At 51.0% G+C, this 20,069-nt stretch overlaps 1 protein-coding gene across 1 annotated transcript in view; it reads left to right on the top strand.

Annotated features, from left to right (window-relative positions):
• The window catches only part of LOC104565515 (receptor-type tyrosine-protein phosphatase V-like), a 29,426-nt gene extending 10,474 nt beyond the window's left edge, over positions 1-18,952 (top strand). The window contains exons 13-37 of the mRNA XM_088534524.1: positions 87-359; positions 941-1,213; positions 2,040-2,309; positions 2,782-3,060; positions 3,303-3,437; positions 3,516-3,726; positions 5,238-5,305; positions 5,496-5,622; positions 5,973-6,020; positions 6,457-6,550; positions 7,444-7,534; positions 8,129-8,205; positions 9,018-9,152; positions 9,454-9,576; positions 10,242-10,402; positions 10,842-10,977; positions 11,551-11,630; positions 12,428-12,515; positions 13,013-13,103; positions 13,849-13,925; positions 14,331-14,465; positions 15,010-15,132; positions 15,661-15,818; positions 16,417-16,552; positions 18,862-18,952. Coding sequence (XP_088390650.1) covers positions 87-359; positions 941-1,213; positions 2,040-2,309; positions 2,782-3,060; positions 3,303-3,437; positions 3,516-3,726; positions 5,238-5,305; positions 5,496-5,622; positions 5,973-6,020; positions 6,457-6,550; positions 7,444-7,534; positions 8,129-8,205; positions 9,018-9,152; positions 9,454-9,576; positions 10,242-10,402; positions 10,842-10,977; positions 11,551-11,630; positions 12,428-12,515; positions 13,013-13,103; positions 13,849-13,925; positions 14,331-14,465; positions 15,010-15,132; positions 15,661-15,818; positions 16,417-16,552; positions 18,862-18,921 — 3,449 coding nt within the window. The 3' untranslated portion in view covers positions 18,922-18,952. The remainder of the gene's footprint in view (positions 1-86; positions 360-940; positions 1,214-2,039; positions 2,310-2,781; positions 3,061-3,302; positions 3,438-3,515; positions 3,727-5,237; positions 5,306-5,495; positions 5,623-5,972; positions 6,021-6,456; positions 6,551-7,443; positions 7,535-8,128; positions 8,206-9,017; positions 9,153-9,453; positions 9,577-10,241; positions 10,403-10,841; positions 10,978-11,550; positions 11,631-12,427; positions 12,516-13,012; positions 13,104-13,848; positions 13,926-14,330; positions 14,466-15,009; positions 15,133-15,660; positions 15,819-16,416; positions 16,553-18,861) is intronic.
• Positions 18,953-20,069: the final 1,117 nt, after the last annotated feature.

The following is a 20,069-nucleotide window of genomic DNA, read 5'->3' as shown; positions in this document are numbered from 1 at the left end:
CAGCCCTCAGGGAGAGTCTTCCTGCTGCACAGTGTCCCATCAAACACGGTCTCTGGTCCCTAATCTCAGGTCTGGTGCTTCCCCAGGCCCCCTGCCCCCTGCTGCAGTGTGCTTGCTGAGCGAGGGGCACCCCGACAGGCTGACAGCATCCTGGGGAGCAGCAGCCGGCGGGCGAGATGGCTACGCGCTGACTCTGTACCATGGGGGCTTGGACACTGTGTCAGCTACAGCTTCCTTTGGGAGTGACATCAACAACTACACCTTCACGGGCCTGGCTCCGGGAAGCAAGTATGTGTTGGAAGTGATGTCCGTAGCCGGGTCCTACCGGACGCCTGCAGGGAATGTCAGCAACTGGACATGTGAGTATCAGGTTTTTGAGGGCCATCTCAGGCCTTGATGGAGCAGGGGTAGTCTGCCCATCATGAATGTTCACAGCACATAACTGCTGGCTTTTGTAGAGGATTCCCGACCCCACTGTAACCCTGCATCACTGAGCACAGTGCTGCATCACTGAGCAAGGCTCTGTCCATCCTGAGCATTAGTTCCACAACCCTGGATTTGCTCAGCTTCTGAATCTGGAGGCTATAGTTCAAGAGAGACTTGGCCCCTGGCAACAGGGGAGGGAGCAGGAGAGTGGAGAGTCAATGGGATGAGGAGATTCAGTTTCCCCTGCACTTCACCTGGCTGGGTGCAAACTCTGCTCCCAAGTCACTCGAGGTGACTTGCTCCACCTGGAACAGGGCTGTCTGCTCAGCCAGGAAATAATCAGAGTTTGCACAAGTTGTTTTTAGCAGCCTCCAGGTTTTTAGATACTGCCCTCCAGTGAAGATAAAGTGCCCCATCCTGCACAGTGCACCTTTTCCAGTGGCACCGCCAGGACACCCGGGCAATGTCCTCAGACCCTTCACTAATACATCTGTCTCCCATCTTGTCTCCCCAGATCCCCTTGCACCACATAGTGTGTACATGACAAACCAGGGCTATACTAACCGGCTGAGCGTGTCCTGGAAAGCTGAGCCCAGAGGACAAGACGGTTACAGGCTCTTTCTGTACCATGTGGGATCAGGTATTCTGGCAGGCAACGCATCTGTTGGGAAAAGCACCAACAAATTCACCTTCTCTGGCCTGGCTCCAGGGCACAAATATGTGCTGGAAGTCGTCTCCGTGGCAGGGCCCTACACAGCCTCAGCAGGGAACATCAGTGACTGGACAAGTAAGTGGCAGAATCAGAGTCCTTTGTGTCACAAGTGAGGTTCAGGCTTCATGGGGCAGGCGGCTCAGCACCTGCAGTGAGAAGATGCAGAGACAAGCTTCTGTAGCAGCAGATTTTTAGTCTACTCTAGCTCCTGTGGAGGGGAGAGGAGCAGGGAATTGCTGTTGTCCCTAAGACATGTCCCTAGGACCCAGCTATAGTCACTGGCTATGGTCACAGCCTGGCAGTTCCACTGCTCATAAATTACTGGTTCCTCCAGGCATGATTGAACAAGACAAGGGATCCATGGGTGCTATTGCTACTCTGACCAAGGACATCTTCAGATCCTGGGGGTCCATAAGGCCACACAGCAGGGTGAGGGAACACCCATTCTCTAAGGCATGCAGGAAATTCCTGGCATAGGGGATAAGGGCAGGCTGAGATTTTTTTTTTTCAGGAATGTGGAAATTGGAGATAAGCACAATAAGCCTCTTCATGTGCTTGTCCCCACAAACTGTGCACTTCAGTTGGGGAATCCAGAGATCTCTGCTCCCACGCTCAGCCGGTCCCTGGCAGGGTACTGGGAGTCATGTGCAGAGCCCTTCAGGCAGGTCTCTACTGAACACTTGCTAATTAGCAGGAGAAAAACCCATCTGCTCATGCTCATCAGTTTGCATGTGTACCCATCACCATTTAAAGGCCATTTCTGGTAGTGACAGTCAGAAATCTTATCACTAAATATAGGAAGTTTCCCCCTGTATTGCCCATCTCCTGTTTCTATCTCTGCAGAATGTGACAGGGGTTCTGACATGCCAGTAACACTCTCACAATGTGGTTTTCTTTTTAGCCCCCTCAGTTCCCAAAAACCTCTCTGCGGTGGTTGAAGGGAACAACACAATGCTCGTCTCCTGGGACAGTGTCTCTGGACAGCAAGATGACTGCCAGCTGTGGCTGCAGGATCCCAGGAACAGCTCCCTGCCCCAGCAGCACACTGTCACCAAAGGTCAAGTGCAGCACACCTTCCAGGGGCTGATCCCAGGGAGAAACTACTCCGTGTCCTTGAGCTGTGTGGCTGGGCCCTACTGGAGCAGCACCAAACCCTTGGCAGTGCCAATAGGTGGGTTTGATCTGCTGTGGGGCTGGGACGAGTGCAAGCTGGAAGAGCAAAAACATTTGGTTGCCTCAAGGCTGGACCGGCTCTTGGGGGTTGTCAGCAGAGCGGGAGATATGGGAGACTGGCAAGGTCTACTCTTCTGGTAACCATCAACCCCCTGAGCTTTCCTCAGCAGAGATTCCCCATAAGCCAGTGACCTGGCAACTCGTGAAGCAAAGTGGACTCTGCAGAGGACAATTGCAATGGTAGTTCTCTTATAGGACACATCCTTTCCATGCCCTGGCCCATTCACTTTGTCTTTTGGCCCCAAGTACAGAAGACTCTTGGGGCACGTTCAGGTCTGCCCTCTTCCACAGACCTAGGGACTAGCAATACCGGGCCATAATGTCTCTGTGGTGATCCACGGGTTGGTGTTGGGATTCTTCTGATGTAGTAAGCTCAGAGCCTGTTGTATCCAGGGCTCTCGCTTTTGCAGAACCGAACCCAGTAGAGGATGTGCAATGCCTGCCAGAGTCCAGGAGCCTTTACTTGAATTGGACCAGTTCTCGTGGAGATGTGGAGGCATACGAGGTGGTGACAGAGAGACTTTCTGATGGACCTTCCACCTCCAAGGACTCTGTGAGTGTCCCTAGCAGTGAAGCCAGCCTGGAAGGACTGGAGCCAAACTCTTCATACCAAATCATTGTGAGCACAGTGGGCAAGAATAGGATGAGGAGCCAGGCTGTAACTCTGCTGTGTCACACAGCAGTGGAGGGTGAGTTCTCTTATTTCCTACAGCCTTATCCACAGATCACAGGAGAAGACATCTGACGTTGCTAATAAAATTTGGGGACTTTTTCAGATATCTATGAGGCCCATGTGGTCCTGCACTCTACTGCAGTGGGGCAGGGCTTTGGGATGATGTTGCTGGGGGCACTCAAGTGCTGAGTAGTGCATGGTGGGTCTGTGGGAGCTGGGACACACTAACAGGCTGTGTTTGCTGGGTTCCTCTTCCAGCCCTGCCTCCACCCCTGCGAGCAGACATCTTCCAAGTGGAGGCCAGCTCCACAGTGGTCATTTCATCTGACCTCTTCAGTGAGGAGAACGGCCAGATCGAGTACTACGGTGTCATTGCTACCACTAATGACTCATGTAAGTGTCCCTGGACTGCAGTGGCTCCCTAGACATCACTCTGGAACTACCAATGTCACTTTGTATCTTTCCCTCCAGTGCTGAGGCCCACCCAGGACATCATGTCCAGCACATGGTACGACCACTATTATGGGACTGAGGACTCCTACTTGGCTGTCCTAATCCCAAATCCCTTCCATCCGAGCCCCAGGAGCTCTCTGGAAACCTGGCCAGTGCCAGTGGGAACAGAGGAGTGTGGCCAGTCCAGGGCAACATGCAACGGCAAGCTGAAAGCTGACAAACAGTACAGGTAGGATATGTCACCATCCTGCTGGGACGAAGGGGCTGGGGGATTATAGGGACTATGTGACTACCCTGCAAGGTGCCACCAGCTCCCTTGCCTCACACTCCAGCAGGGGAGCCCAGGGCTTGCTCTTCCGAGCAGTATTTGAGGAATGCAGGGGCTGACAAACCAGGGAATATTAGTGTCAGTGAGCAAGGAAAGGGAGAGCAGAAACAAAAGCTGAGGCTGACAAGGGCTGTAAATGCTGCCTCGGCAGCTCGCCAGATGTCCAGGGCAAGAACAAAACAGCCACGCTGGCTTAGACCAGGACCTTTTTGACCTCATCTCTTGTTGCTGCCAGCAGCCTCAAATAGGGTTTAACAACAGTACAAATATACTGAGATACACTTCCATCCCCCTAGCACTCTCTCAGCCACCAGCCAGTTTGTGTTTACCAGCCCTTGGTGTTTTCCAGCAGAGAGATGACATTTTCTCTCCAGGATCTACTTCCTGCACAAAGGATATGGACAGCTAATTCAGAGCCTGTCTGTAACCTGCTTGCTGTGATTGAAAAACATGCCTTTAATTGTCTGGTCAATCAGGAGCAGGAGTTCCTCTTGCAAATTTCTGTAACTTGCTCTCCTTTTGGCTGCTGTAAATAGTGTGTAACTTACTTCAGTAAATTGTCCTGCTTTTCTAGTTAAATCCTTAGGAGTATGGTAAGCAGATCCCTCCAGTGGCTCCTCCCCACTGTGAAAGTTAGCTTTTGTTTCTCATCTTTTAGCAACTTATTTATCCGCAAGTTCAGCTCTTGTCTCTTATGTCATGGTGTCTGCAGGCTGAGTTACCAAAGATATCCCGAGCCTAGCACACCAGGTCTGCAGTGCTGCCAAAGGGAGTCCCCTTGGCTCCACCAACTCTTGGCTGCTAAAATGCAAAGCTGATTTTGAAAGTCCTAGCTTTCCTTAGGGTCATGAGGGTCTACCCTTTTGGGCTACCTGTTCAGAGGACCAGGAATCCAGATCTGTGGGTCTGCGATGCTTGGTGTTCACATTGCTTGGAAGACACACAGCCAATTCTGGGTGTCTGGAATGGATGTGCATCTGGGCTCAGCTCTCCCAGCTGCATCGTCCTCTTTGGGCAGAGCAGGTCTCACAGTAATTAGTAGATTGACCATAACTGGGACAGTGACTTGATTTTCCCTACATGCTATTATCTTTCCCTACTTCTGTCCTGTAAAAGAGCATCTTACTACCTGTCTCCACAAACAACCTCTCAGAGAAGAGCTGTTTGCTATTTGTGCTTTTTGACTTTTTTTTTCATGCTCTCCTAAATGCAGCAAACTTGTCCAAAAGGCAAAAGTGGGAGGAAGGACCATTTTAACACATTACCTTAACTCCCATGAGAAAACAAGTCTTTTTCTAACATAGCAAAACAGAGGCAGCTTTCACATCCTTTTGGGTTTTCTGGCTGCTGCCTGCACGGGTGCTGTGATCAGTTCAGGTTTCCCCTGACTGCAGGGCTGTGCTTTACCATAGGTTCAGTATCGCTGCCTTCACCAGGTATGATCCAGTAGCTCCTGCAGTGTCGTTCACCACATTCTCAGGTAAGATTGACTCTGTATTTCACGGTCACTTTGTGAGATATACCACATGGTTGTGCATGTAGAAACTATTAATAACAAGCTAATTGTAAGACATAGGGGAATTCAGGGGCTTCAGTAAATGTTGTAAATGCAGTAAATGTAGCCATTTACTGGCTCTAACTTATGTCCTTTTTTCATCTTTTGACTTCAGCTGTTCAAGCAAGTGTAGATGCAACTCCACTCCCCATGCCAGTCATAGCTGGAATTGTCGTGGGATTTCTCTTGACACTCACAGCTGTTTTTGCTTTGGTCTATTGCAAACAACTCAGAACAAAGAGGTAAAGATAAGCTACCTTTTACCGAGTGGGTGTAGGGTGGGAATCTGAGGCCAAATCTCACCTTTAATGCCAGGCCAGGAGAAAGAGCAGAGAGAGGGTATAAAATGCCCCAACTGGGACACCTTCTAGTTGGAGTTGTGCCTGAGAGTCACAGAAAAGGCACAGAACTGAATACATCAGGCAAAGGGGAGGTGCCTGTGATTAATTCACAAAACCTACAAATTTGCAAGGAAAACTATGTAATGTGAGCTGTGTGCTCCCAGGTGCTCTGTAAGCCAGCAGGTTGCAATATGCCTGTAGCATCTATGACTGCAATGTAGGGAAGAGTAACATCTGCACTTTGCTTGCAGAACCAAGAAGAACAGCCTGCCCCAGGAAATGGTGACTTACAGCTTGAGGTGAGTGCTGCTGGCTGCACTCTTTTCCTCTCCACCCCTGCTGGTTTGTGTCAAGCCAGGTCTTGACTCTTCTATCTACCTCTCATACTTTGGATCTGGAAAAATCAAGCTGTCCTCTTTCCAGGTACTTTTAAATCCCAGGCTCTCCCATGCTCAGTATTTTTGTCTAGCTCCATTTAAAGTCAATGGAAGTGGAAACACATTGTCCACACCTCTGCAAAGGTTTCTGCAGTGCTGGAATATGTTCATCATCCTGAATTCCCTCCTGTCGCGATAAGCGACGCTCTGCTGGACCCACTTCCCTGGGCAATGACAAGGGCTATAAGCCACCCCTGTGCATGTCCAGCTTGGTGCTGCAAGCCTCAGGGCTGGGCATGTGGCTGCCCTGCTGTACTTCTCAATAGCTAAGGCACGTTTTCCTTTGGACTTCATGCAGAAATGTCCATCGGCCAATCCCTGTCCAGAACTTCAAGCAGTACTATGAGATGAAGACAGCAAGCGGCAATCATGCTTTCTTCCAGGAATTTGAGGTAAGAGAACAGTCCTGCTAGGGATAAGATTTAATTTCCCCTCCTCGAGTGCTGCTTCAAATCCAGACTGGCTCCAATAAGGTTTTGATTCCTCAGCTTTGGCATAGGCTGTAGAGATTCCACATCTCCAGGGCCAGTAATCCACCTGTGTAGAAATCCAAGCACATTGCTAGACAATCTTAGAGACCAGAGGCAGCAAGGACCAAGTGAGCAGGTAATTCCCTTGCTGAAGAACTGGTTTGTCCAACTTCTAGTAGAAGTACATGTTTTGTGTGATGGAAGGTGAGATTCTAGCACTATTGACAGCTGATGATAGGCAAAACTAGGGGGCCCAGGCCTGGGCTGGAGGCAAAGATACTGAGTGATGTTGCAGTGAGATCCACCTTGGCAGTACTGGAAAAGGGCCTGAACCTAAAATGAAGGAGCCCTCAGAATTGTTGGATCAGGCTGTGAAGTTCATCTCAGACTAGCTTCACAGGCTCCCATAGCAATTTCACTGCAAACAACTGAAGCTTGTGATCTGCTCTACAGCCAGCCCATTTGAAAGCGCACCAATGACTGAGGCAGAAGCATCACAAGCTCTTTTGGTCTTCTCAGAACAAAATGCTTTGATTTTATCACAGATTTCAGACTCCTGGGATTTTTTTTGTCAATAATTGTTGTTTCTGTTGGTTATTTCCAAACAGTGCTGTTGGAAAAGGCATGGGGAAAATCCACCAGTGGCTCATAGTACATAAGCTATGCTGGGTAAAAAGTAGAGCAGTTCCCTGTGCGTGGGTGAGCCCTTTCCTGATCTCTAGAAACACCAGACAGAGCTGTTGGCATGAAGCTGGCTTGGCCAGGAACAATCTGGATAGACACCTAAGGTGCTTAGCTTCTCCCTTGTCCTGCAGGAGCTGAAGGAAGTTGGGAAGGAGCAGCCAAAGGTGGAGGCTGAGCTATCTACCAACATCTCCAAGAACAGATATCCCCATGTGCTGCCCTGTAAGTGCTATCTTCTCCCTCCTCCTCTGCAGAGCCCAGTGATGGGAGTTCATGCTGTGATGGACAGGGAAGGGTTTACCTTGCAGCACTGCAGGCTTCTCAGTGTCTGAGTCCTCTCCTGCTTCTCTCCTGGAAGGAGTTTTGTATGGCTCGTCCATTTCCCTTTTCCTGTTGGATATTCAAGATTTAAAAGCTGAACCACTTTCCTCCTCAATTCCTCCATGCGGCTTTTGAGCAGCTGCTGGATGAGCCCTGCTCAGGGAAGAGTCCCCCAGTTACAAATAAATTGGGAACCATGAATATCCCATGGTGCCAGATGACAGACCGAGGAGGAGCAGCTCTCAGTCATCTTCACTTCATGATATTTCATGATAATAACTCCTCTTTTTTATCCTTCTCCTATTCCAGGCAGGATGGAATCACTATCTGGAGATCAGAGTGTCTGGCAGGAACACAGAGTATTGTGGCTGTCTACATGATACGGAGCTAGGGGAGCTCCTGGGACTTGTTCAGACATTCTATCCCTGTGAAGGAATTGGCCATGTCTTGGTGAAGGGCTGTTTTGGGGCATCATGTTTGTTTGGTGTGTTTCAGATGACCACTCACGAGTCAAGCTGAGCCAACTGGGGGAGGATCCGCATTCAGACTATATCAATGCCAACTTCTTGCCTGTGAGTGCCCGCTTGCCTTGCCCAGGCACAGGGAAAGCACAGGGCAGCAGTGGAGAAGCTTTGCCTGGATGCAGGTCATGAGGGCTGGTGGTCAAGAGTTACCACTGGAACAGCAGCTGACACAGATTGTGGCAAGGTCCTGGGAGCTGGGCAGAGATGAAGAGTTGTCTGAGAGCTGGGGTTAATGGAGACAAAGAGAGATGATGGGTGATGGCTGTGAACGCATGGGTGTGAGTGTGGGGAGACTGGCAATGCTTTCTCCTTGAGAACTATCCTCTTTCCAATCTCTCCCAGCTTACTGCCCCATCTGTCTGTCTGCTCTTTCTCCCTGTGGCCTATACAGCTGCATTTGAGCAACCCTGGACCAGTGCCCATGTCCCCTGTCCGGGGGGATTTCCCAGGTAACAGCCAGGGACACACAGCATGCGTGGGTCTGTGGATTTGCAGTGCATGTGTGTGTTGGCAAAGGAGCAGGCCTGAGACCTTGCATGCTCACCTTACCTCAGGTAATGCCTGGGGGGCACCAGACCCTGTTCTGTCTTTCCTTGTTTGAATCTGGAATAGGAATCCTTGGAGGAAAGTGTTGGGGTTGGGGGGCAGCACATCTTTCACTCCAAAAACATAGTGAGCATGTGTCGGGGAGCACCGGCTTCCTGTGTGGTGGCACCTCTCTGATCAGCTGCTGGGATAACTGGGATGAGGAAAATGAGCATCTCCCCATCTACCACAAAGGCACACCAGGAACTGACTGTCCCAGGGAAGGACCCACCTGCCTTAGGAACTTGCCAAATCTCTGTCTGGCTCTTGCTTAGGGCTACACATCACAGCAAGAGTTCATTGCGAGCCAGGGCCCCCTGAAGAAAACAATAGAGGACTTCTGGAGACTGGTATGGGAGCAGAACGTCTGCAACATCATCATGTTGACAGTGTGCATGGAGAACGGGCGGGTAAGTCTGCACTGCATTTTAACCACAGCCAAGACATGGGTAATGAGACCTGCATAGGACCATTTTCTGGAGGGGACTCTGGGATCCAAAACAAGGGGTGGTAGAGGGGAACTTTGTCCAATTCCTGGTGGGAAATGGAACACCCTTGCCTGTTTCCCCTGTTCTGCCCCTGCTGCCTTGGCCTCCCCTGCAAAGGAGTCTCCAGGTGTTCCTAGAGAGCTGTGAGGTGACCCACTTATTCTTCCCTGCTTATTCTTCCCTGCACTGGTCTTGCTGTGACCATGACCTGTCTGTACTCTAGGTCCTCTGTGATCATTACTGGCCGTCAGAATCTGCCCCAGTATCCTATGGGCAGGTCCAAGTCCACCTGCTGAAGCAGAGCAGCTCAGAAGAGTGGACCATACGCGAGTTCAAACTGTGGCATGTGAGTATGAGCTCAAGAAGACAGATTCAGTGCCTCATCAAAGCCTGTGGGTTTGCTAAGGAGAGAAGTGGCCACTGAATTCTCCTTGTTGGTAGACATCTGGAAAACTCTGTCTTCCAAAAGCAGGATTCAGTGCCTAGTACCCAGAGAAACAGACTGTCTCTCCTCATAGTTTGGTAGCACAAAGATGTGCATCATCCCTTCCTTCCTTCTGGCCTGGTATCTTTGCAATGGGGCATGACCTTCAAGGAGTTTTGCCTTCTGATGCTAAACAGCTTTCAAGAGGGCACATCCCCAGAGTAGGAAAAGGTGAGTCTCCTCCCTGCCACTCCACCCAACTCATCATGCCAGGGAGCTGTGGAGAGAGGCAGGTCAGTAGGAGCCATGGAACAGTGCAGTAGAGCGCTGGCACCTACTCTGTGCAAAGAGACAAAACCAGCCAAGGGATGATTAGTTTTTACCACATTTGCAGCCACAGGTTGGATGAGGAGAGGCAATGAGTTGTTGTCGTGGCCTCTCTGCAGCTCCAGTGTGGACATGTCCAAATGCTGTTACCCAGACCCTACCAAATGTATGTACTAGGATGCAGCCCTCCCAGAGATGCACATTGCACACAAGACCGTCCCACCAGGCTGCACACTAATGATCAACATCCCCTCCAACAGGAAGGCTTCCAGACAGAGCGGCATGTGTCCCACCTGCACTACACAGCATGGCCTGACCATGGCATCCCAGAGTCTACAACTTCTATTATGACCTTCAGGGACATAGTCCGAGAACACATTCAGAGCGCCAAGGATGCCGGGCCGACCCTCGTGCACTGCAGGTGAGGCACTGCTCTGTGGGGAGAGGGCTGGTGTGGAAGGCAGGCAGGGAAGATGGGAGAGAGCAGGGAAAAGAAGATTCCTGCTCCTGCATGAGCCCGTGGCCCCATCCCTCCCAGAACCTCTGCAGGGTAAGGATCATGAGGAGGGAGAGCAGCATCCGGGCTCTGGTCTGAACAGGGGCTGATCTGAAAAGTTCCCCTGCTTGGTTGAGGGAGATTACAGGAGAGCTCATAACCTGCCTTCCATCCCGGGGGATTGAGAAATGTGAGGATGTTCAGCACCCTCTCCAGACAATCTGAATAGTTTCTCAGCCACAGAGTCACACAGGGAAAAGAGTCCCACAGTACAGCATCTGGAAGCCATTCCTAGAAGATGAAAGGGAACCTGTAAGCGACACAGTCCAGTGAAATTTATTCCTTGCTATCTGTGCTGTCTCAGTGCCGGGGTGGGCCGCAGTGGCACCTTCATTGCTCTGGACCGTCTGCTACAGCAGATGAAGCAGGAGAAGATAGTGGACACATTTGGGGTTGTCTACACCTTGCGGATGAACCGTTACCAGATGATTCAAACCCTGGTAAGCCATCTACTTTCTCTTCCCCAAGGCCTTTCACTTCGTGGCAACAGCCAGCTCCAGCACTCCCAGGCTGATATCAAACATGATGGTTTGTCATCTTGTTGTTCAAAGCATTCATAGCCTCCAAGCTAGGGTGGAAATTTCCACCAGCTAGGGTGGAAATTGCTCTTCTTCCATGGGGGTCTCCAACAGCTTTGTGTCCTTGCCAGATCCACAACAACAACATGCAGTTTCAGAGCCCTCCCAGCAGTCTCAGAAGAGCAATCTATGACCAGAAACAACTAAGAACACCTAGCAACAGGGTTAGGCCCTTCACAGATAATTCTTGACCCACGCCATTGACCTAAGATGCTCCAAAGATGCTGATATTTGTGGTGCTCAAAGTGTCAGTACTACCCTTCCTGCCAGATAAGAGACCCAGGGAAAGGATTCAGGGGGGCAGAAATTGACTCACCAGGGGCTTTGGAACATGAATGTGGGACTTATTCTGTCTAATATGTAGTGCCATCCCCACCCGTTCATGCTGTCTGTGGTGCAGGACTGCTTTACACTGTTGTCTGCTTTGCCTTCCAGTCCCAATATATTTTCCTGCACAGCTGTATCCTGGACAAGATCTTGGAGGAGCCACTCCTGGGTCTATCAGGAACAGAGACGTAAGGGCCCTCACTCATTTTGCCTCTGCTCTACCCGCTCTGATTCACAAGTTCTGGCAGCAAGTTCAGATTCCAATGTCTGTTGGGGTCTTGATTCCAGGACAGGAGGACTGGGCAATCCAAACAACAATCCCACCTTGTGTTTTGTGGGGGTTACCCTGGGGCTGGTTGTTCCCTACAGTATGTGGAGCCCAATCCATAACCAGCTGGGAGTCACCGGACTCAGGGGACTGCATCCCCCTTTCCTTTAGTGGCAGGGCTGCACCGGTACCAATGAGCTGGGTTGCAGCTGTGTCACCGCTGTACCCTGCAAAGCTTCCCTAGGAAGGCATTTATATCAGTGTCTGAATCCTCAAACCACCAAAATGCACTAGCATTGGGTCCAAACTGGAAGGGCTCATGGCAGCTGGATGGCCTTGGGATGTCCCTTCTAACTGAAGCCATGAGGATGGAGCAGGGTTAGGCTGGGCCTGGCTTTGCCTCCCTGCCTTGCAGTCTGAGGCTGCATCTGGAGGTCATACATGTACACGGTCAAATTCTCTCCCCCCTCACTCAAAACAGAGTGGATTTGTCTATGCTGCCCCTTGTAACTGGGGTATAGACTCTGTTAGACCTGGGACAGGGTCTTGCCTGAGGGAGGCCAACTTAGCATGAGCCAGATTCAGACTGATGTGCTACAAGGGTCCAGGCATTTGAGGGGTGGTGATCTGTCCACAGTCCTGTTTTGCTACTGTGGACAGAGCACGGATGCTGCTGGCTTTGCTCAACCTCATCCTTAACAAAGTTTCTTTCCCCAGGTCCTGCCCCATCCCACTCAAAAGCTTTGCACAGCACTGTGCCCAGAAAGCATCCAAGTCCAACATGGGCTTCCTGAAGGAATATGAGGTAAGACATGTCCTGAGAGGGACAGAGAGGACTGCCACTGCTGCAAGGACTGCCAGCACAGCCACACAAACTGAGGGAGCAGTGGGGAATGTTATCTGCTGGTCTGGCTGGGGTTCACTCAAGAAATACCCCCTGAGTGGGACCCATGCCTTGGTTTCCACCAACACAGCTGTTCTGTCCAGGCTCCCTTCCCTCCCTGGCATTGCCTCTCTGGGCCATATCTCCCTAACACATCCTGCACAGAGCAGACACTCCCAGATCCCATCCAGGGTAGGGACCTACATGAGCACCACTACTCTACCGGATGGTAGCAGAGAAATGCGGATGTCTCCTGGCAGTGCAAGCCAGACCCAGCAGCCCACCCTAGCTTGGCAAGGGGGTTACATAGCCAATGCATCCACCTCTATGCTGAGACGTTCTCAGGAGCACACAGACCCTCCTGTTCCTCTTGACCCATCTCTGCTCACTACTTTCTTCACCCTCTCTTATTGTGGCAGACCCTCCTAGAGGTAGTCAAGGAAGAAGCCAGCTCTGCAGCATCATCTTCAGGCAGCCAACAGGCACGGCCCTCGTCCAGCATCCTCCCATGTGAGTGTTACTGAGACCTCGCAGCCTCTTTCCTCCTTTACCTGTGTGGAGCCAGACTAGACCAGAGCTCTGCAATACAAAAGAGTGACACACTGGGATGAGTCCACCAAAAGATTATCAGGGTGGCCAGGGGCTGAAACACATGATGTATGGAGAGATGTTTAGAGAGGCAGATTTGTTTAGCCTGCAGAAAAGAAGGCAAAAGGGAGATCTTATTGCTGTCTACCTGCTAGGAGTGGAGACAGAGACAGGCTATTCTTGGAGGTGAGACCTAGAAGGGCAAGAGACAACAGGAACAATTTGGAACGCATGGAAAATTCCAACTTTGTGCACAGGAAAAAATATCCCAAGACGAAGATGAACACTGGTTGGGGGTCCCAGAGAGATTATGGAATCTTCTTCCTTCAGGATATGCAGTGCTAAGATAGACAAGACACTGAGCAACCTGCTGTAAATGAAACTACTTTGAGCAGGAGAGTGGCACAGAAATCTATGGACCTTTCCACCAACAGGAAAGGGTTTGTCTCCAGCATCTCCCCGAGAAGCTCTTGGGCTGTCTCTAGGTGATAAATGTCCATAAGTCAAACAGAAGCACAGCAGAGGGATAATTCTTTTCAGAGAAATTGAGAGATGGGAAGGTGGTTGATGGATGTGTGCGGCTTTGGCAGAGTCTGACGATCAGTTTTCAAGAGCTGTATTACTGCAGAGCTGCCCAGGCTCTCCTCACATCTCTCGTATTTTGCAGATGATCGCTCCAGAGTTAAGTTTTCCCTGCTGGAACAGGGCACTTTTTCAGGTCTCCTTCATGTGTGGCATGTCCCGGTGAGTTGTCTGTCCCCCCACAAAGCTGCAAAACCCTCTTCAATACCTGGGTCCTGTCACTTCATTTTCCTATGGGTGGCAAGTGGTGTCCAGTCCTTGCTCTCTGCTCCTTGGTTCCTGCTCTTGTTCTACCAGCTCCACTGGTCACTGCTGCTTTGTTGCATGTCATACATGAAGCTCTTGTGGACAAGAGCATCATCTCTGGGAAATGAGGATGTGTCTTTTACCTCTCCCCAGTCTGGCACATGTCCGCTTCTCTTCCTCAATGCTTTCTCCTCTCTCTCTGCCTCCAGATTTGTTGAATTTCCCGTCTCTTCCTGACTTCTCTCCTGCAGTCACTTGGGATGTTTGAATTCCTCTGTCTCCCTTTCCAGCCAGAGAGTGACTTTCTCATTTCCCATCCAGGGCTGCAGTTCCAGCAGGGATTATTTGGCTATCCAGGGGCCTGACAAGGTGACCATGGAAGAGTTCTGGACCCTGATGTGGGAACAGGATGTCCACACAATCCTAACACTTCTCCCGTGGCACGAAAAGGGGGAGGTAAGGCATTTTGTCCACCTGCAAACCTGTTTTACAGAGCTGGAATCTAATGTTACTCCAAAACAAAATCCGTTTATTATGCCCTGAAGTTTCGATACAGAACCAGCTCACCTAAAACTGAAACTTTTGCATGTCAAAATGTTCTTGCAGCATGTCACAGGACATGGATTCTGTGCTTGCCCACTGTTGGGTCCATGGGCTGGGTCTTTGGACTCAGCTGCTTCTCCAACATGGTTATTCAAGCTGTATCTCAAGAGCACCCTAAGGATAGTAACTCCTGCTTCCTTCCAGCTCTGGAGGGACAGAATGAAGGAGGTGGAGAGCTCATGGTGAACAGAGTCCCATTGCCAAGGCGCAATCTGTTAACGGGAAAGTTGGCTGCAACCAGCTGGTGTTTGCAAAACTCCCCTAGGATGAAGCCAGGGGTTGAACTGCAGTGATATGGGAGGTGGCCTCAGTCCAGCCCTGTCGCACACCTTAAGGTGATGGCTGATCTCAAATATGGTCACTGTCAAGATGAAGTCCAACTTGTTGTTGTGCACAGGTCCCATGTGAGGCATGCTGGCCCCTGGAAGGAGACTCGCTCTGCACAAAGATGCTGACGATCCAGTGTGGTGCAGAGAAATCTGTCTCAGGATGGAGGTGTATCCAGCTCAAAATGAAACACGTACGTGTTCACGGTGGTAGTCTGTCTCCCACTGCCTGGGATGATTTCATTGCTGGCAAACAAGTCTAGAGGGGCAAGGACTCGAGTGTCTGCAGAGACCGGGCTAAGCTGCTAAAGAAAAGTACCAGTAGCCCATGGATACAGGAGGGAATCTAGGATTGCAATATCCAGAGAGCATCTGTAGAGCAGATATAGGACAGGCACAGGAGAAACCGTGGAGGCTTCTCCCACCACCTGACCAATAGGACTTTCTGACCACTTTGCAAAGACCTTCTCAGTCTTTCTCTCTATTTCTCTCAAGGGAAAAGGTAGGATGCCATGAGGGAAGGATAGCAGGTTTCTAAATGCACCCGCCACTAGCCAGAGGGTGGGCAATGAACCAGCAGAGAATTGATAGCATTATAGAACCTAGCACTACAGGTCACAGAAGGCATCTGGCAGCCCAAGGGTTGGAGATCCGGAAGCTTTCTTCATCCAAACTCACCCTTCCCACTGAAACGGCCAAGCCAACTCTTCGTGTCTTCCCAGGAGAAGAAAGCAAAGGAGAAGCAGGTGCAACGGTTCCTGTATACACTCTGGAGCAGCAAGAAGCAGCCAGATATCCAGAGCCTGGTGGAGTTCCTCACTGCTGTCAGGCGGTGCATACCGCAGCGGAGGAGAGCCAGTCCTCTGGTCCTGCACTGCAGGTACGCGGGAGCAGATTTCTATCTCCAGGAGCGAGTGCCCACCAGGCTGTGCACCCTGCCATGGCCCCCAGCAAACCAGCGCTCAGAGACTTCGAGGCTGTAGGACATGTTGAAAGAAGGTCTGTGGGAGAAAGGGAAGATCTGGAGGTCACATGGAGCAATGCAGCCCTATGGGAGAAAGGAAATCAAATTGGGCTGGGTCAGGGGTGGGGGGAACAAGTATTCCTGGCTGAGAAATTCTGCTGAGGTCCTGGGAGCAGCTCTGATGGCCTCATCTGCTGGGTAGCAAAGAAAGCTCATGGTCCCTCAGGAGCCAGCCCAGCTGGCACACAGTTCCCCTCATGGTGGGGATGGCTCAGGCAAGGCATGCACAGCTCAGCAGGGTAGGCTGGATCTCCAGAATCCTTCAACTTTGGGGTTCCCATCCTCCTGGTTTCTCCAGGGGTTCCTGTAGTCTACCCCAGTGCTTACAAACTCTTATCCCCGCTGAACACAGTTGTTGCATGTCCTCATGGGGCATCCCGTGACGCCAGGCACGTCTGTTGCCAGAGGGTTGGTTCAGCCTGGCCTGAATCACGCCTCTCCCCTGTCCTTGCAGCGGCGATGTGAGCCAGATGGGGCTACTGATTGCTCTGGATTGCCTTTTGCACCAACTGAAAGCTGAAAGAAGTGTGGATGTCTATGGGGTGACCCTCCAGCTAACGAGAAGCTGCTGTCTCATGACCCCAACACTGGTAGGTGGGAAAAGGGGAGAGTGGCAGGCAGGGAATGTCCTGGCCAAGCAGCAATCGGATACTCTATGGAGCTGCTTGGAGCTGAACCAGCACATTTCCATTCTGAGAGTGTTGTCCATCACCTGGGATCTATTTAGGCTATGCGATAACTGACTCCATGCTCCGACCCATGCTGCAGCTCTGCCAGCTCCTGAAGGCTAAGGATGCTGTCTCTTCCCAGGGACCCTCCCAGGAATAGGCTCTCTTCAGTTTATGGAGCTAAACTATATTAAATATCATGTGAGCTCATGATAAACGCAAGCCAGCCACATTCCCCATCCTGCCCCAGAAAGCAGGAACCACTAGTTTGGTGCTGTATGGGCAGCTCCTGCTCACCCTTGGCCCTTGGGCACAGCTACCAGCCAACACCCAGAACCTGCTGTGTATCTGTATTTTTGCCTGCCACATGCTCTACCACCCAGACCTGGCTCCCAGGTGCAGCTGCAGCCAGCAGGACAGCACAACCTGTGGCAACAGAAGCCACCGAACTGTGGCACTGTCTGATGGTGCTGCAATCAGTGCCATGCCAGCCCAGGACAACATGATTCATGCTTCCCAACATGATACTTGTGATGGGCCCTGCTGGCACAGATACCCTCTCAACAGCGCTTTCATTTATTGCAACCACTGCATAAGGCAATACAGTACCCCCAAAAACCCTCCTCTCCAGGGACAGCAAAACTGGGGCAAATCTCTTTGGGGTTTCCCAGCTGCAGAGCCGCCTGCAAACAGCTAATCACATTCCTAATTAATACGAACCACGCACATGGTTGGAGCTGGAGGAGGGCAAGGCCTCTGCTGCCCTCGCTTCTGAGCTCCTTTGTGTTTCGGCAGCGCCCTTGCTGAGCAGGGACACAATGTGCCCATAAATGCACAGCAAGTACGGATTAAAGCCGCTGCCCCACTGAAGAGGGAAGGGCCAGCAGAAGTAGCAGTCCCCCCACCTTGCCACAAGCAGTGGTTACTTCCATCCCAGTATGTCCTGTCCTGGCCAGAAAAGGACATGTGAGGATGGCCTGCAGTCCCAGCCTCTGCCATGTGGTTGGGGACTTGCTAGGACGCTGCCTTTATTTGTGGCAGGAGCACTCTGCTCTCATGCTTGAGGCATCAGCTGATTTTTTTTGAGGTTTTAGCAGCCAAAGAATGGGAAAATGAACCTTTGATTGTCCACATATAAATCTTGGGGTGTGCGAGCACCCGCAGCGTCAGCACACAGCGAGTCCCAGGACGTCACTCCAGATTTCTCAGTGGGCCCCAGCTCATTGAAAACCTGCTCTGGTGACCTGGATTTGCAGCCGTCGTGTGATCCACGGCTTTCCCAGTAGTTCAGTGGGGCTAAAGCTGCTGCCAGCGGGGGAGTGGGTTCCTCGTGACTTGCGGCTTAGCCAGGGCATTAGTGAGGCTCTTGGAGGCCCCTCTATCACCCGCCTAATCCCCCTTTCCTGCCTACCATGTGATTTCGACCCACAGCGTTTGCAGGCTGGCCCTGCCCTGCGGCTCTGTACATTGAACACAACTTCATTTACCTTTCCCACAACTTCAAAGGAGCCTTTCCCAGATTCCTGCCATTGCAGTCATCACTCCTCACCCCAACCCTCACATGCCCAGCACTTCTGTCCCAGGCAGTTTATAGCACAACACTGTTTTGGCTATTTGGCCAGAATCTCTCATGCTAAATCTAATATGATCTTGGAATCTCTGGACACAAGGTTGGTGCTGATGAAATAATTCTGTTCGCCTTAAAAGGATATATATGATGTAATTAGACTTAAAACACCCAGATCGTTTTGTCCAGCTGTGGGAGCTGGCAGAGATCGAGCTTACTCTGCCATCAAGCCTTGAGTCAGATGTGCTGAGACCACCGCAAAGGGAAACTCTGTCTCCATCAATGTTCACCTGGTAAGACTCACGTCACTGCCAGACTGCTCTGAGCACACCAGCAAGCGCCAGTGTCAGTGGAATTGCTCTGCAGTCTTGTTTTGGACACCCAACCCGTGTCGTAGTCAAAAACTGCCAGCGTGGTTTGAGGAAGTGAATATATGGTTTTCTCCAGGTCTGAATTTTCCTTTCCAGACAGCTCTTGTTACACAGGACAGACTTGGACCATTTGAGACAGTCAGTCTTTCTCTACCACTGACACTGTTAGCTAATCTTCTTCATAAAGCAGTTGCAGGCACTTTTAAAGCAAACTGCAGGATTAGTCCTGCAGTCAGCAGGCTTGAGTCCTCCTGCCAAAAACCTGATTTCAGAACCCGTCTTCTCTTTTGTAGGACCAGTACATGTTCCTGTACACCAGCATCCGGGACATCATTGCTCAAAAACAGCCCTAGACCCTCTCAGCACTTCCTGGCACCATCCTTCCCTCCACCAATGCAGGGTCCCAGCCCGAGCCAGAACCTGGAGAGGAAGCACTGTGGGACGCTTGGCAGAAATGAGACTCACCATCAAGAGGAGCCTCATCAAGAGGAGCCTCATCAAGAGGACTGCATCAAGAGGAGACTCACCTGGATGCAGCCACGGGTCCTACATGGATTACAGGTGCTGGCAGAGACATGAGGACTTCTGATGTCCTATCACACTGCTGCAGTTGCTCAGATTCCTGGTGTCTGGAAGATTTATTAACCTAATTGTGGTGCATAGTCCTTCCTCCAGAGTCCTGCAGTGCTTCTGCACCTCAGCACAGGATGGATAAGACTCTCTCTGCAGGCCCTGGCTCCAGCAGGCTGCTAATGTCTCCTAAAAGCCCGTAACTGCATGGGCATCTCATAGCATCCATGGGCACAGCATGCACTGAGATGTCAAGTGTTGCTGTGCGCAGACCATCCTGGGAAGAGACCTGTCTTGGATGATGGATCACTGCTTGGTACGAACAATACACACTCCTAGGAAAGAGTGTGCTCTTACAAGCGGGTTGGCTTTCCTGGGGCCCCACAATGCTCCAGGACATCTCCTGCTGCAGCAAAGTACCCATTCCCAAAGGGCAGCTGTGTCCCTATCCAGGATGGCCATGAGCAGTGGTCATCCTGGATAGGCCAGCCCATGTACAACAGCCTGTGTGTGCACACGTAGGAACCGTGCTCAAATTCTGAATGCATCAAGAAGAGCAGGAGCTGCTGATACTAGGAAGGCTGGTGCTCATCCCCTCAAACAGAGGGGAGATGAACCATATCTGGAACAAAACCCAGCATTTCCCCACCAGTGGTGCTGGACAAATTCTGTGGGTTTCATTTACTAGGTGTAGCTCAGAAATCCCAGGCACTGAGCACAGTTAGGTATTAAAGATGTGTGTAGATGCAAGCATTAGCCTACTGTCCAATAAACGCTTATTGAAGGTCCGCAGTGTCCATCGAAAGCTGAGAAATGTTCATATTTGTATGTGTCACCATGGTTTGTGATGCATAAAACACCCAGGGCTGTGAGTCTCAGAAGCTGTCAAGAATGTCTGTGAAGCTCCATGACCTGGGAAGTGAAGCAGATC

This window comes from Tinamus guttatus, unplaced genomic scaffold (assembly GCF_059628265.1).
Source record: "Tinamus guttatus ecotype Peru unplaced genomic scaffold, ASM5962826v1 Tinamus_guttatus_pri_ptg000563l, whole genome shotgun sequence".
NCBI classification, from domain to species: domain Eukaryota; kingdom Metazoa; phylum Chordata; class Aves; order Tinamiformes; family Tinamidae; genus Tinamus; species Tinamus guttatus.
The sequence above is the reverse complement of the archived record's forward strand: the minus strand, read 5'-3'. Positions and strand labels throughout refer to the sequence as shown.